This window comes from Phlebotomus argentipes, unplaced genomic scaffold, assembly GCF_947086385.1.
Source record: "Phlebotomus argentipes unplaced genomic scaffold, Phlebotomus argentipes genome assembly contig_39, whole genome shotgun sequence".
Taxonomy (NCBI): Eukaryota; Metazoa; Arthropoda; class Insecta; order Diptera; family Psychodidae; genus Phlebotomus; species Phlebotomus argentipes.
In genome coordinates this window covers 620,185-634,463 of record NW_026776182.1, presented here as the reverse complement: position 1 = coordinate 634,463, position 14,279 = coordinate 620,185, and the positions used below count along the sequence as shown (strand labels likewise).

Sequence of the window (14,279 nt, the reverse complement as noted above, 5' to 3'; positions counted from 1 at the left end):
ATGCCTCTCCAGTCCACTCTGGTGGCTCTCATTCTGCTCCCCCTGTGTCTGGCCACACCGCTGCCCATTCAGTACCCATTCGCCTACAATCCCAAGTCGCTTGCGACACCGCGCGAGATCAATGACTTGACCGCCGAGACTATGCAGAAGGCGCAGAAGGATGTCGTCACGACCATTTCGGAGGTGCAGAAGCTCTTGGCCGCCGATCCCACCCTTCCACGGCTCACGAGGTGAGAGAGAGAGTGACGGATTTTCCCTTTTACTCTGCGTCACATTATCTTTATTCATTTTAGGGGAGAAATTGCCGATCTCTTTGAAACAGTCACGAAGGAGGAGTATGTGAAGAGCGTCCGGGTGGGAGACATGAACAGAGCGAAGCACATGCGAGCTCTGATGCTGGTGCTGCCGTACAACACGAAGAACGTGCCCTCGGAGAATCTGGAGGAGCTCTATACGCGCCCACCAGTCACCAAAGTCATCCCGTCGGAGGTGAAGCCAATGGCGGTGTCGAAGAAGCCCACGCGGCGCCCAGACTTCGCGGCCAAGGTCGATGATTACATCGCGACGACATACCATCCCAAGACAAAGCAGCGCAAGAAGTCAGACGTGGCCGTGACGACGTTCCACCCAAAGACCGTCCCTGTGATCACAGCTGAGCCGACGGTGCCCACGAAATTGCACATTGCGGAGCAGAAGTCGAAGTACAGCAGTCACTACAGTGCCGAAGTAGCCAATTTTGAGGAGAAATCGAAACCACCGATGAGAGAAAACGTGGTGGGTCTACTCGCGGCCATTGGACTCACTCCAGATACCTCGCCAACGACCACAACGACGACAACTCCCACACCAACCACCACAAAACAGCCGGAACTCACGCCCGAGCTGGAGATGCTGCTCAAGTCTTTCGGCTTCCTGCAAGATCAGGGCCACTTCGACGTGCAGGAGGATCAGCCGGTGCACGAGGAGACGCGCGCGGCGGAGTTCGTGTCGCAACCCTTCAAACCACTGCCCGAGTCTTTAGTCAAGGAGGATTACAGGAAAATCCTGTCAGCGCCGATCCAGTCTGAGGATTACGTGGCATTCAAGCCGATCCCCAAAGACACAGCTAAAGCGCTGAACAACGACAACAGGGAATTCTTCCGATCGCTCGGTCTGGTTGACGATCAGGTGGAGGTGTCGACGGACAAGCCTACAAGCAAGGAGCCCAGAATGATGAAGATGCCAGAGTTTGATGCTGGCATTTCTTTGCCGAGCGATATGCTGCAGGCACTGGATAAGGTGGGAGTTGTCCGGAAAGTGACCACAGCAAAACCTGAAGACACCACCACCACCAGCAGTCCTGTCTCTTCGTCCACCTCAACTACAGAGTCTTCCACGACCACTTCAACTACCTCAAAGCCAAGTACAACAACTACAGTCCTGCCCAGAAATCACAGGCCAGTTCGCGTTTCGTCGCGCGCCAGGGTGTTCTCATTGCCGGAAAAGGAGATGCAGGTTCCCAAGAAGATCGCCATTCCACCGAGAAATCCCAAGCAAAAGCCCATTGAGGTGACGCAGGAGGATCTCGACCACTTGCACTACTTGCTGGACACCATTCAGAAACTGGACAAGCTCAACGCCTCCCTGTCAGGCAATATTTCGTCCTCAACAGCGAAGTACGACGTGAAAACGTTGCTGGGCATCGGTCCAGATCCTGTGTCTCACGTCGAGCTCAATGTGGCGAAGAACGAAGTAAAGCGCCAGGAAGAGAAGAACCAAACGGACGATGCTGTGTCCTCGAGTCCTGAGCCCGTGAGATTCTCCCTCAATCTCACGGACTCCTCAGCGTCTCCTGACGATTCCATCGTGGACGCAGCGTCAGATGCTAAATCAGAAGTCCCTTCCACGACCTCAACAACAACTGCACCGCCGCTTCTGCTGGCGGAATCCTTCGCCAGTATCGATCCAGTCGCAGAGAAACCTCTGCCGCCACCCAGAAGGACGGGATTTTACTTCCTGGCCGACTGGAATTCCTTCCTCGAAGTGGGAGACGACAATGAGAAGGTGGAAGTGAGATTCATGCCTCAAGTTGGGGATCCCAGTCGCTTTATTCCAGTCACAGTGCCGTAAATCTCTTCCTGCTCGAATTTTTCTTACCTTTAAGCGACCTCTGGGACTTTTGGTGCATCTTCTCTATGGGGAAAAGAGCTTCCTGATCCTTATACTTCCACCTCTGTATTATTTAATTCCATAATTGCTGTATAGTGTTCTCTTTAGGTTCTAATTAGGTATTTTATAAGATTTTTTATACAAGGAAAGAGAGAAAATAAAATCATTAATAAAGAAAACAGTGTGTTTTAGTCATAAAAATTTTATACGATTATTATTCTTGCTTATATACAAAACACAATTCTTTGTGATTTCTTTAATTATTCTAACATTCACAGTCACGCTGTGAAAGAGCTTTTCTTGTGAAATTAATATAAGCTTGGGATAAACTTATCGCGTGAAACACGATTTCTACTCATATAAGTTGCAGACAACTTCTTCAATGTTTCCACTGAATTTCATGTTTCAGAAATTTCATTTAAACATTTCAAATAAATAACTTAAACGTTAAGTGAAGCATTTTAAAACTAATTTCAAGTAAATTTACTTAATACGTTACATTGACCAGTCTCTCTAGAGATACTAAAACACCTACTCTTTCATCTTCAACTAAGGCAATGATTGTCAAGTACTGTGAATTCATCTTACTGTTAAAATCCTTCGCATTTTCTATCCTCAAACCTTAGAAAAATCTCTTTTCGGTATGTTCATTTCTTCCTTAAATTAAAATCCCTACAGTTCGGACGGATTTGCGGATTTGGTGGCACACATATTTGTATGGTTCTGTTCATAAGTCAGAGTTATTTTCATTATGTTTAGTTTAGCATTAGAAAAAAAAAAACACTAGAATGGGAAAAGTCTTTGTTAGCAACTCTCTCCACTAGTACAAATTTACACAACTAGCAATAGAATGCATGTATCTAGAATACAAAATAGGATATAAAATTCTATCAGTGTCTTTTCAATGTTTCTACTTCGTACAATCCTTCAAACTAAGTCCTCTTCCTCATCTGTATACAATTTAATTGGGAATATCACACTTTTTACGAATAATTCTTGCAGTTTTTTTTCCTCTTGTGCCCACGCTCAATTGGCTCACACTTCAATACTGTTTAGGCTTCCGGAGGAGATGTTCTCCGCGTGCGTCCCGAGGCGCGCCGTTTGCGGCCTCTTGGCGCCCGTTTGCGCCCGGATGGGCATCGGCGAGCGGTTGTGGTGCATCATCCGCGGACTGCTGGGCACAGGAATACCCGTCGGATGCTTCCTGGTGCGCCTCATGGACGAGCTGTCGGTCTGCGTGATTGGCACCTTCACGTCGCCGTTGTTGTACGGACGCACGTTGCCGCGACGCTCCACTAGCAGCGTCTGCGGAGGACAATTGTTGTTCTGCTGCAGACCAGGACTGGCCGCCACTGGAGTGGGCATCGAGTTGGGCAGGAAGCGCATCTCCATCACATTGCGATTCTAGAACATTCACGCTGATTTCTAAACTAGAAGAAATTCTACGTTGTCGCTCTAAACTGGCTTTAACTAAGAGGCTTGTGGTATGAATGGGGATTCCAGAGAGTGTACTCCAAATGAGATGGGATTGTCCAGGGATGCGGAAGAGTTTTTTTTTCAACTACGCAAACAATAATAGCCAAACAGTGTTAATTGAAAGAGAGATTTGACGGTGTTAATTGCGCCTTTCAACTAATTTTTTGCTCTTCTCCTCGTATTATACTTCGCGAAAATTCACTTCGTCCCCAGTCTTGAGATGGGCAGCTAAGTAAATTTTCCGCTTACCTTGTCACCCTCCTGAGCGAGAGGATTCGCAGTGATATTCATGCGCGGCACAACACCATTCAGACGACTGCTCTTGTGTATTGGCGAGCCCAGAACTCGTCCACCGCCAGGAAATCCATTCGGTTCGGCTTGAATGTGATCCGGATGCGCCTTGCTCTCAGTCACACCATCTGTAAATCATGAGATTCATTTAACTTTCTGACTACAAAACTGATTGCACAGAAACTCACCGTCAGTCTGAGACTTCTTCCGCTTCTTCAGACACACGCACAGCGCAATGATCACCAGAAGCAGGAGAAATCCAGCACCAGCAGCGCTAGCTATCAATGGCAGGTTGGACGAGGTGTTCGGCGAGGATTCCGATGCTGCCACAACTGAAGGCGTGACTGTGGGCGCTGGCATGGGCTTCAGGGTCTTCCCAGTGAGAATTGAGCTGAATTCCGATGCCGCTGAAGACGTGAAGCTCTGCAGTTTGAACTCATACGCCGTTCCCGGCTCTAGATAATCCATGAGGAAGTGTCGAATGCTCATCCCATCCACCGTGGCCTTCGAGTACTCGCCCGCCGTTGACGCTGGACGAAAGTGAATGTAGAATCCGTCAATGGGCGTGGGCGGATTCGCCGGAAAGGCCCAGTAAAGCATAATCGCCGTCTCCGTGACACCGTCGACCTTCTGCAGATTGGGCGCCGCCAAGTGACTCTTGGCCACGCTCAACTGCGACGCCTTCTGCAAGTGGAACTTCCCAGATGTGTTGCCCAGTTTGTTGTCATTGTTTGAGTACACCGCGGCTATCCGGAAGCGATAGAGTTGATCGGGTTTGAGTCCCTGCACTTCGTACGATCGCACATGCGGCGGAATGTCCTCGCTGCAGGTCATCCACTGAGTTCTCGTGATCTTCCTCGCCGGATCCCCCAACATTCTGTACTGCACCTTGAAGAATTGAATGGGCAGTCCCTCCTCCGATGGCACAGTCCAGCGTACCATCACGGACTCATCGGAAAGCCTGGTCACACTCGGTCGCGATGGAGGAATCATAACAGCTGGAAAGATGGGAAAGAATACTAGAAAAGAGGCTCAATTTACAATGTAATTTCCTTACGATGCTTGTGCTTTTTCCTGTTGTTGCCTTTAGACTTTCCCGGATGATCAATGCTGGACTTTGTCGATTCAGGAACAGATCCAAGTGGAGAGACCTCAATTTCTCCGGGAATCTGTTTGGGATTGACTTGCAGAAGATTTCCTTCATTCACCTGCAAACAGAATTTAATTACTTTCCACACAATTGATAGAATAGTGATTATCTCACTTCTCCTGCTGCATTCTTGGCGAAACACTGCACAATACCCGCATGTCTCTTCTGTACAGACTTTATAAAGAGACTCGATTTGTTCGTGTGGATCAGCGAATCCCATTGAACGTCCACTCCATTGATCATCCACGTGATCATGGGCTCTGGATAGCCCTTTGCGTGGCAGTCGAGATGAAGCATGTCACTCTCATTGGTGAGAGTAGCTCGAGGCCCTTCGATTATCGTCGGCACTTCGAGGACATCCAGTCGAATGGTGTGAACCAGAACCGGAGAGATTCCGTTGTCAAGTCTACAAACGTAATTTCCTCGATCCTCAGGCGTGACTTTCATTATCTGCAGTCCGTATGGCACGAAGAGAGTTCGATTGTTCAGAATAGACACGTCTGGGCGACTCCAAACGGCTTGTGGCACTGGGTTCCCAATTCCAGGACACTCCAGGATGGCTGTGGCGCCCGGCTTCACCGTGATCACCAGTGGTGGCTGAGAAAGGAAGCTGGGAGCCGCTCTTGGCGTGTGTGTGACATTGAGATCAGTTCTTCTGGGGATCTTGATCTCCGTTCCTGTGATACTATTCACTGCAGAACACCAGTACGATCCTGAATCCTTGGGTGTTAAGGATGTAAGGATGAGAGCGCCCGAAGACAGTTGAAGAACAGACGAACGGATTTGGACGTTGTCTCTGCAAAATCGACAAGGTTCATAAGAATACTGAGATAGAGATTTGGTGGCTGGAAATTACTTGAAATAACTCCAAACTGGAGGAGGATTCGACACTATATCACCGCACTTAATGATAACGCTGTTCCCAGGCGACACTTGCCAGTGAACAATTTGAGGAGGATGATTTCGCCTCTTGGGCGATCCTTCGAGAATATTCACGCCAAAGGCATCTTGCTCGAAGATGTCTGCAAGGAAGACAAGCAGTCAAAATAATGCAACGGAAGATTATAGTGTTTGAGAACTCACTGTTGTCACTGCCCAGGGAAATTGTGGCTAGCGTGAGCTTGGCAGAAACAGACGCCAAGGCCGAGGCTCCGTACCAAGCAATGCACTGGTATTCTCCAATCGTCTTGGGACTCACGTAGATCCTCAGCTTACTCACGCCGTCTCTGAATGTAATGTTGTAGCCAGCTGTTTCGTTCAGGTACATCAGTTCGTTCTTAACACCTTGCAGCCGGAAGCGCCACTGCAGTCGCTCGGGCTCCACATTGAGAGCGCACTCGAAGAGCACCTCGTCGCCAAGAGGAGCCACTGTGGTCTCCGGCGATCGCACCATGTACAGGCGCAGTTTCGATGATGGTATCGACGTTGTCGCGGCCGCCAGGGCCAAATTGAGCACTACGAGAAGCGCGATCCGCCATCGCAGCAGCGCCATAGGAAATATCCGCCGCGAAGACATCATGACGTTATCTGCAAAGAGGAACAATGCATTGATTAAAGACACATCATCTAATTAAATCCATACCAAGGAAATGATCAATTATATTGTCTGAGAGCGGAGTTTTTATCTGGCATAAAACACCGCGGCACGAAATTGTATTGAATTTGCGTTGGTTGTGCCGTACAAGAGCCTCTTTTGGAGTGGATTAAACGTTTATTTTCACCGCTTCAAGAGAGGTCACATCGTATTTCAGCAATTGTACTATCTTAAGAGAAAAAACTGATTCTCTCTTCTGACAATTAATTGCAAATGTAGTGATTTTAATTTCCAAATATACTGCTAAAAGAGATCCGATTACCGAACCACGCATTTTTTCCCACTCTCTCCGGAATCCCAAGCTAATCTCCAAAGGCACAGTCTCCTCTCCGGCAAATTCCATTCTTATCTTGTCACATTTATTACAAATCCCAGCCTCGATTTACGGCAGCCAGTGACTTGTTTCTCCTCTCTTTCGTTTTCTCCACAAAACAAACCCGTGAGCATTCTTCTTATGCTCGCGCGAGACTCTTTTTTCGCTCTCTCGCGGTCACACGGCAAAAATCCGCCAATAAGTACAATAAAGAGACGATAAAAATAAAATAGCATTAACTAATGGTGCCCCTATATGGTGGATTATTATAACTTTATTGATTTTGCACATTATTTTTGTCACGAAAAACTCATCTCCCTCGCACTCAACGGCCATTCTCTGGCGTCTTTTATCGTGGATCACAATAACTATCGCGATGTCCTCCAGTGTCTTCTCTCTGTTCCTTTTCCCCCATATTGCCGAGCATGACCAACAAGCTAGCAACAAGTTAATAAATATTATTCACGCTATCCATTATATTTATTGTGTTGGTACCTCAAGTAATCTTGCCCTCTTATTTCACTTAAGCCATCTCGGGTGAATCAATTCAATTGACGAAAAATATTGGATTTCCCAAGTCTCTCGGCAATCTTCAGGCCCCGAAGAATGCCACATAACAGGTCTTATGATGTAGGGTACATTAAAAATTATGGAATTTACATACGAAATGGGTGATCAAGGTGGTGCAAATAAATTTTGCACACGACTATGCCACAAACACAGATTGCCAGCGTCTCGAAACTGATATTCGGAAAAGTATTAATTGATCGCGAGTGCCGATAACGTTTCAGGCGAGCCTCAGACTTGCCCCTAAAATAAATTAAACCGTGCAGATTGAAAAAAGAGACAGAGAGAGGAAGATTGAGGAGAGTTTAACGATCCCATATGTCCTTTCTTCCACCACAGCGTCCAGGAATTCCACCGATCGCACAATCCAATGAGACTTTCTTTCAGGTTCTCACACGCTGCCCAAACCCTTGGCATCTCTCTCACACTCTGCGCATGATAAAGTGGAATTTACAAAGTGGGCGACTGTCGAGCTTCACGCTCGGCGTTCTCTCACAGCTCTTCTCTCAGTGTGAGATGATGGGAAGGGAGGGCAAATAAATCTGTGATATAGGAGCCTTTCAATCTAATTAGAATACAGCCTTAATTAGTTTCCAGTGTCGCTGTACACCTCATTAATGGATGACGCTATCCACTCTTGATCCAATATTTTCCTCTTCGCTTTTATTGAGGTGTGATGATGACACTTTCGGGCCACATACTTCTTTCATTAGCAGCAGAAGCGAAACATCTCTCAGCAACAAGTTGATGTGGACTTATCAACACTCTGGCTTCTCTTTCTCACGTCACCATCGTGGAAAATCAGGGTGGAATTTCACAGGAAATTGAATTTTATATGGATGATAGAAGATGAAAGGGATTAAAAGGTCTCGCAGAGCGCGAGAATAGAATCCCATCACACTGTTATCGGATCAACTGAATTCCTGACGCCACTTAGATGATCTCTCGAGGGCTCTTGAGTCGACAGCTACAGTTGGGAATTTATTATTTTGGGAGAAACTGTGCTTAAATAGAAAAAAATGAACTAGGATTTATCTAAAAATGTTTCAGTGTTTTTCTCTTGAGCCTCTTACACGCAGAAGCAAAAACTAAATGTTCTATAAGACCGAATGTCCAGACCAACGAATGAATTCAAAGGATTCTTTCACACCTTCCAAGAATGGAAGCCCATTTCATGTGATAATTTTGTGCCTAATTATTTTACACCTGAAACATGGAGTGAAAAAACCCCTTCGCCCAATTATAGTCGAACAAAATCCCCAACTTTATTCAATTAAAAAATCTCATGGAAGTGGGAATTTTTACATCTTCCACAGTGAATTCCAACGATTTATTGACTATAATTGGCTGCTGGGTGAGTGATGATGATTGTTAGTAATAGAATAGCCCCTATTTTTTCTGACTCTTCTTTTCCACCACTAAATAGCCTCTCGATCGATTCAATTTCCATTCTTTTCGTCTCTTTTCCATCCTTTTGTCTTCCATACACACCGTCGAATTTCGGGCAGCAAAACCCATTAACCAAATATCTGATAACACAACAAAATATTAAACCGGTGTGCGACTCGCGATACACAAAGAGATTGTAGAGATGAGAATAGGCGCGAGAGAGGAGAGGAAAAAATAATTTTTCATGTTACATCCTCCTCCAATGTTCCATCTTCTCACTCGCACTCGCGCACATGTCTTTCTCTCTCCAGATCTTAACCAACGATGGTTAATCGAAAAGAGAATTTTTGATTGGATTCAAGACACAATTTTTATCGTTTCATCACCTTAAACATCATTTTCTTTCAATCCGCCTGGAAAAAAAAATTCATTCAATGTATAGTTTGGACTGTGAGAGAGTGAATTCCACTTGTGAAGACGCAGGGATTACAATAATGAATCCGATTATTTATCACGTTATTTCATTTATTAAAATCATTTTAACATGTTAGACACTTTGCTGGTGATGTTGATGTATACCCACAAAAGGGGCTGAGAACATTTAGTATTTCACCCAACAATGGCCATATCTTCTCGAGAGGCGCACACACATCACCCAATATGCTTTACATCTCGAGTGGCACAACAGAGAAATATTATACATTTTGCCGATTCAGCATTTTGTACATTTATATCTCGCCTTTTCACCTCTCTCTCCACACCCAATCATACCCTCTAGCGCGCCTCTCATCTCTTCTCCATACCAATTGCCCCAGAGAAGACGCACTCGATGGAGCGTGTGGGGAGAAGGAGGATGGCATTAAAAAAGCGAGACGAATGTAAAAAGATGAGGCACCTCCTTGAAGCAATTCCAGCACGTAATTATGAATGATTACTACTTGATGCTGAGCCAGGGTCGGAATGGGTGAGAAATTCCTCCAATGCACCCCTCATTGCACGCATTTGCCACTCTTCTTCCACCTCCGGAGATCAAATTGCGAGATTATTCGCGGTTTCGATCACAAAGCCATCAAACACATAAAGTATCATATCTTTGGCCGAAGTGGAAGGATGGCAAGAGGCAATTGCGAATGGCTAGCAAAACATGAAATGAAGCACATTTATTTGGGATTGTTGCACATGCGGAATTGCACTGATCGGAGCGAAGAATAAGTTGAAAATTATTATGTGCTCACCCCAACATTCAATGCTATTATTGTATGCAGAGAGAAAGAAAGAAAATGGAAAAGGCAAACCACACACAACACCTTGCTTATAAATTTCAATTTCGAGACACTTGGACTCAATTCCACCCATAGAATATGGGCACAGCGCGCAAAAGAAGTGTCCCTTTAATAAGCCCTTCCGTAACAATTTCGTCAATGTTTAGCCAGAGGCAGTTTTCAGCCACTTTTTGGACTTTTGGACGAGTCTGAAAATTTGATCATCAAACACATAAAGTCTTTCCACTGCAGATGAGGCGAAGAAATACCCGATGAAGTACTTTTTATCAATATTTCAAACGAGATTCCTCTTTCCAGTTCATCTCTTTCTCAAGCCATTCTAATTCAGCGGCCCTTCGAATCTCTCCTCTCTCTTCTCACTAAGTGCAAAGATATTTCTTGCTCTTGGCATCCCTCGATATTCGCCAAGATCCCAACATACAGACAGGCATATAAAGTACGAAAGATGAGCAAGTATGCATTTTCAGAGCGCGCATGCATGGAAGACTAATAGAATTGATGGACAAAAAGGTAAAAACGTCAAGAAATGATTCATCTCACGATCAGTCTGCCAGTACAAAAGTGAAATTTATGCTCCAGCATAGGTGTATTGTTAATAAGAAAATCAATAAATTACTAAATGATTTTCCATGTTGACCTTTTCCTCATCCATTCGCTCGACATCTTCTCTCTCTATCTCACATAGCGAAATCCAAAAACCAGTGTCATCAGCTAATTTTATACGCTTGACATCACACACAAATCATTCTTCAGTGTCAACAGCATTGTTGACGATGGAGAACTGCACAATTTCACATCGTCGGAAGCCCAGTCAATCGAAGAAGATTAATAATACCAGATGGAGAATTGTGCGAAGCCTTAATGGATAAATTACACACCACTTATTAATGGCCAGTTATTTGGCGGGGCAATTTTTGGGAAATTTCTTTAATAGAATAATTGAATCATTTACACTTATTCATTGCATAGCCATCACACTTCACTCACACGATCTATCAAAGATGGTAGGAAAAACATAATGGCTTCTAGAGTCTTTATTCTCAATTTTTTTTATTCTCTTTCTCTATGGTTTTGTTGTGCGTTTTCGGCAAAAGAGGCGAAAATTCATCGCGTGCTGATAATTGCTGGCACTTCTCCTGTGTCAAAATTCTCAGAAAGATTCACAAAATATCAGACACTTGGACAAGTTTATCCGGATCAGCTCTAATCACGTGATTCTTCCTGGATGCGAAATTCAATCCCTTCACTCTCTCGCTCTCTCTGGCGGAAGTACAAGTATCACATTATCACCTATTCAAAAGTAGTAACATAAGAATTGATGCCCTTTGTCATCCGATCTCGTATCTCCGGTCCTAATTATTCGATTTTAGCAGTTCGCAGCGCAATCAAGAGACGACACCCAATGTCTCGAGGCGCACACTCCAATTAATATCAAACCGATCAAGATTGATTGCTTACGTACCTCAGTCTCGTGTGAGGAATTACACAAAAATATGTAGAGTCTTGAAAAGCGCGAGTGAGGAAGACGAAAGATGAGAATGTAGAGAGGATGGTACTTAATGACTCGTGTCTAATACGGATATGCTCAAAAGCAGAGGCTTAATATTTCTGTGATACTCCATACTATAACATATAGAATTCGATATGGTCAATTTTGCGATCGTTCACCTCACGATCAATGTCCATTTATTGATTTTCATGCTGAGCCAAGTGCAATTTGCAATGAAGAAGATATTTTCAGCAAATATTTCACACCTCACATCGCCACAAAGCCATTAGCAACTCATCAAGTGTCAATAGATTGCAAGAAATGTCGCAGAGTGGAACAAGATCCCATCAAGTGCTCTGTATCGCAATTAAAGGAAAGACACACGCATCTTGGTACTTAATCATCTCCAGAGAATGCAATTAATGTATATAGTACACACAAGGCATTCAGCAATTTATGAAGATGAGCTTTGAAATCTTCACTCTGGTGAACTTAGTGTTTTCCCAGCAGAATTGCCGGGTGATGCTAATGACGCGGAATTCAATTAATAGATCAACTTCAGACGTTCACTCCATGTCTCGCAATAAATGACTCCTTTTCTTCCACATCTCTTCTCAAAGCGCTGCTTTTCATTTTCAATCTTCCCAAGCATGCGCGCATAGAAGATGAAAGTCGATTAATACTAAAGACACCTTAGACAACACAGCTTGCACTATATAGCAATATGGGGGAGAGAAATATATCTTGTTGTTATGCAAGAACACCCGCTAAACCATGCAAGTGTCGCTTTATATCATTTTACACATGGCAGTTTTGTTGCTCCAAACTCGATCCCACGGTAAATCATTTTCCTCCACCCATAATGCAATCTGTCTTGCACTAAGTGCTCTATTTTATCTGCACTCCCAAGCGTAAATTACAACATTTTAGGAGTAACTCTAAACCACTTTGTGTCATTAGGAGAAGCAATAGTGCAAGGAGTTTTTGTTATAGTTTCATTGACAGAAATTTCCGCAACATCAATCCCAAAGTTTACAGAGAAGAATAATAGCGACAATAGCTTGAGAATTTTATTTCTGACACCAATGACACAAAGAAAACAGATAGAGCTGGCTTTCGCCCAGCTCTAATACGTTTAAAATTAGGCATTTTGTTTCAATTTGCATTTTTTGATTACTTTTCTAGCCCAATAACATCACAGAGAGGGTTAAGGTTAGAAAGAAAGAAGCTATAATTCCCTACTACGTTCAGTCAATGTCTGTGTAGGAGTTATTAATCAATTGAAACATTTAATCGTTTTGTGCCTGGCATCGGAGCCGCATATGATAACAGACAGCTTAGCGGGCACGCATTATATGGCCAGCGAAAAGACCGTCAAGGAGGTATATAATATTGTGTCAATTTATCATCGTCTAGTGGTAATAATATCAACGACGAGGCACCTGTATGCCAATTTATGATGCCTTTACCGCATTTCGCATTTTATGGGAAAGCGAAGGGAATTTCAAGATGGTTGAGTGCCACACTAAAAAGCTCATGCGCTCATGTATTGGCGAAGTGAAAAAGGAGCCACGAAGACGATGAAGAGCCCAAAGTTCAGGTTAATTCTTTTACCCAATAAAAGAGTTCAATTTGCACTTCAGAGTTGGACTAGGAAGGTAGAATGACAATAAATTTTCACCCAATCTAGAGGAGAATCGCTTTGAGAGATTTTTGTTTTGTAATGGGATTAAAATTCAGGTGGGGTGTTTTTGTACATATTCGGAAAGTCAGGGTGTTATTTGCGATGTGATAAATCGATCCAGTACTGAGTTTGCGATGGAATTTCTTGCTGATTACACGGACAAGCACCAGCACAGGCGAGAGCTGAGCAGTTAGATGACCGCCGAAGACTTGTGAGAGACTCTGGGTGTGCAAAATTGCAGAGTGGAGTTGTTGCAAGGTACACGTCTCTCCTCAATGGTTCGACGATCGCGGTTAGCGGACCCAAAGTGTATTAAGTGACTCCGGGTGGAAGAAAACGAAGGGAGTGTATAGAGAGAGGGCCCAAAGAGCGCACGGCTGTATAAAAGGCATTTTAGACCTGGAGAATCGAGTTAAGAATACACATCACCAATATACTGAGGGATATAATTATAAGATCTCAAAGTGATCGAGAACACAAAGGATTCCATTGCAATTTTTCATTTTGCCTTTTTCTTAGCGCTCTCGATGTGCGAACTTTTTCCACCGCAACATCCCAAGAGATTTTTGCACGAGGCCATGCAATTCAACGTACCTTCTTCTTGTTCCCACTGATCATGAGTGGCATTTGCTCTTTGCGTCTCAGAGAAATGTTCAATGGATTCATCGATAAGTATATGTAAGTTTAAACTGTCTATTGATGTCTGGTTTTCGGCAACTGATCTATTCATAGAAGATCTTTCTCCCCGCAAAGATTGCCAAAAAAAGAAGCATAAGAGACGGCCAAAAAACCTCACATTTGGGTGTTAAGTTTAATGCCATTGTGAATTAACTATATCTAAATACACCTCAATGGATACTTTTGCGATTGAACACACAATAGGAAAAGCAATTAA

General features: G+C 44.1%; 2 protein-coding genes across 5 annotated transcripts in view; one reads left to right on the top strand and one right to left on the bottom strand.

The window, feature by feature from the left end:
- On the top strand, positions 1-2,129 carry LOC132263838 (uncharacterized). Its single transcript, XM_059763833.1, has 2 exons — positions 1-230; positions 294-2,129. Exons 1-2 carry the CDS (start codon positions 1-3, stop codon positions 2,107-2,109), a joined length of 2,046 nt encoding a protein of 681 aa, XP_059619816.1. The 3' UTR covers positions 2,110-2,129.
- Positions 2,130-3,181: 1,052 nt separating this feature from the next.
- LOC132263817 (interference hedgehog) overlaps positions 3,182-14,279 on the bottom strand; it is a 28,564-nt gene continuing 17,466 nt past the window's right edge. The window contains exons 3-9 of one of the 4 annotated variants that reach the window (XM_059763807.1): positions 6,149-6,592; positions 5,922-6,087; positions 5,180-5,861; positions 4,973-5,123; positions 4,104-4,913; positions 3,874-4,043; positions 3,182-3,552 (exon numbers count right to left, since the gene is read on the bottom strand). In XM_059763807.1, coding sequence (XP_059619790.1) covers positions 3,184-3,552; positions 3,874-4,043; positions 4,104-4,913; positions 4,973-5,123; positions 5,180-5,861; positions 5,922-6,087; positions 6,149-6,584 — 2,784 coding nt within the window. In that variant the 5' untranslated portion in view covers positions 6,585-6,592 and the 3' untranslated portion in view covers positions 3,182-3,183. Of the gene's footprint in view, positions 3,579-3,873; positions 4,044-4,103; positions 4,914-4,972; positions 5,124-5,179; positions 5,862-5,921; positions 6,088-6,148; positions 6,593-14,279 lie in introns of all 4 variants that reach the window. The other 3 variants (XM_059763808.1, XM_059763809.1, XM_059763810.1) reach the window with 3 other exon arrangements.

Excerpts from the sequence above, each read along its gene's own strand:
- LOC132263838 (XM_059763833.1), top strand. The coding sequence starts at position 1 with ATGCCTCTCCAGTCCACTCTGGTGGCTCTCATTCTGCTCCCCCTGTGT. Across the intron at positions 231-293 it reads ACCCTTCCACGGCTCACGAG|GGGAGAAATTGCCGATCTCT; the intron begins GTGAGAGAGAGA and ends TATTCATTTTAG.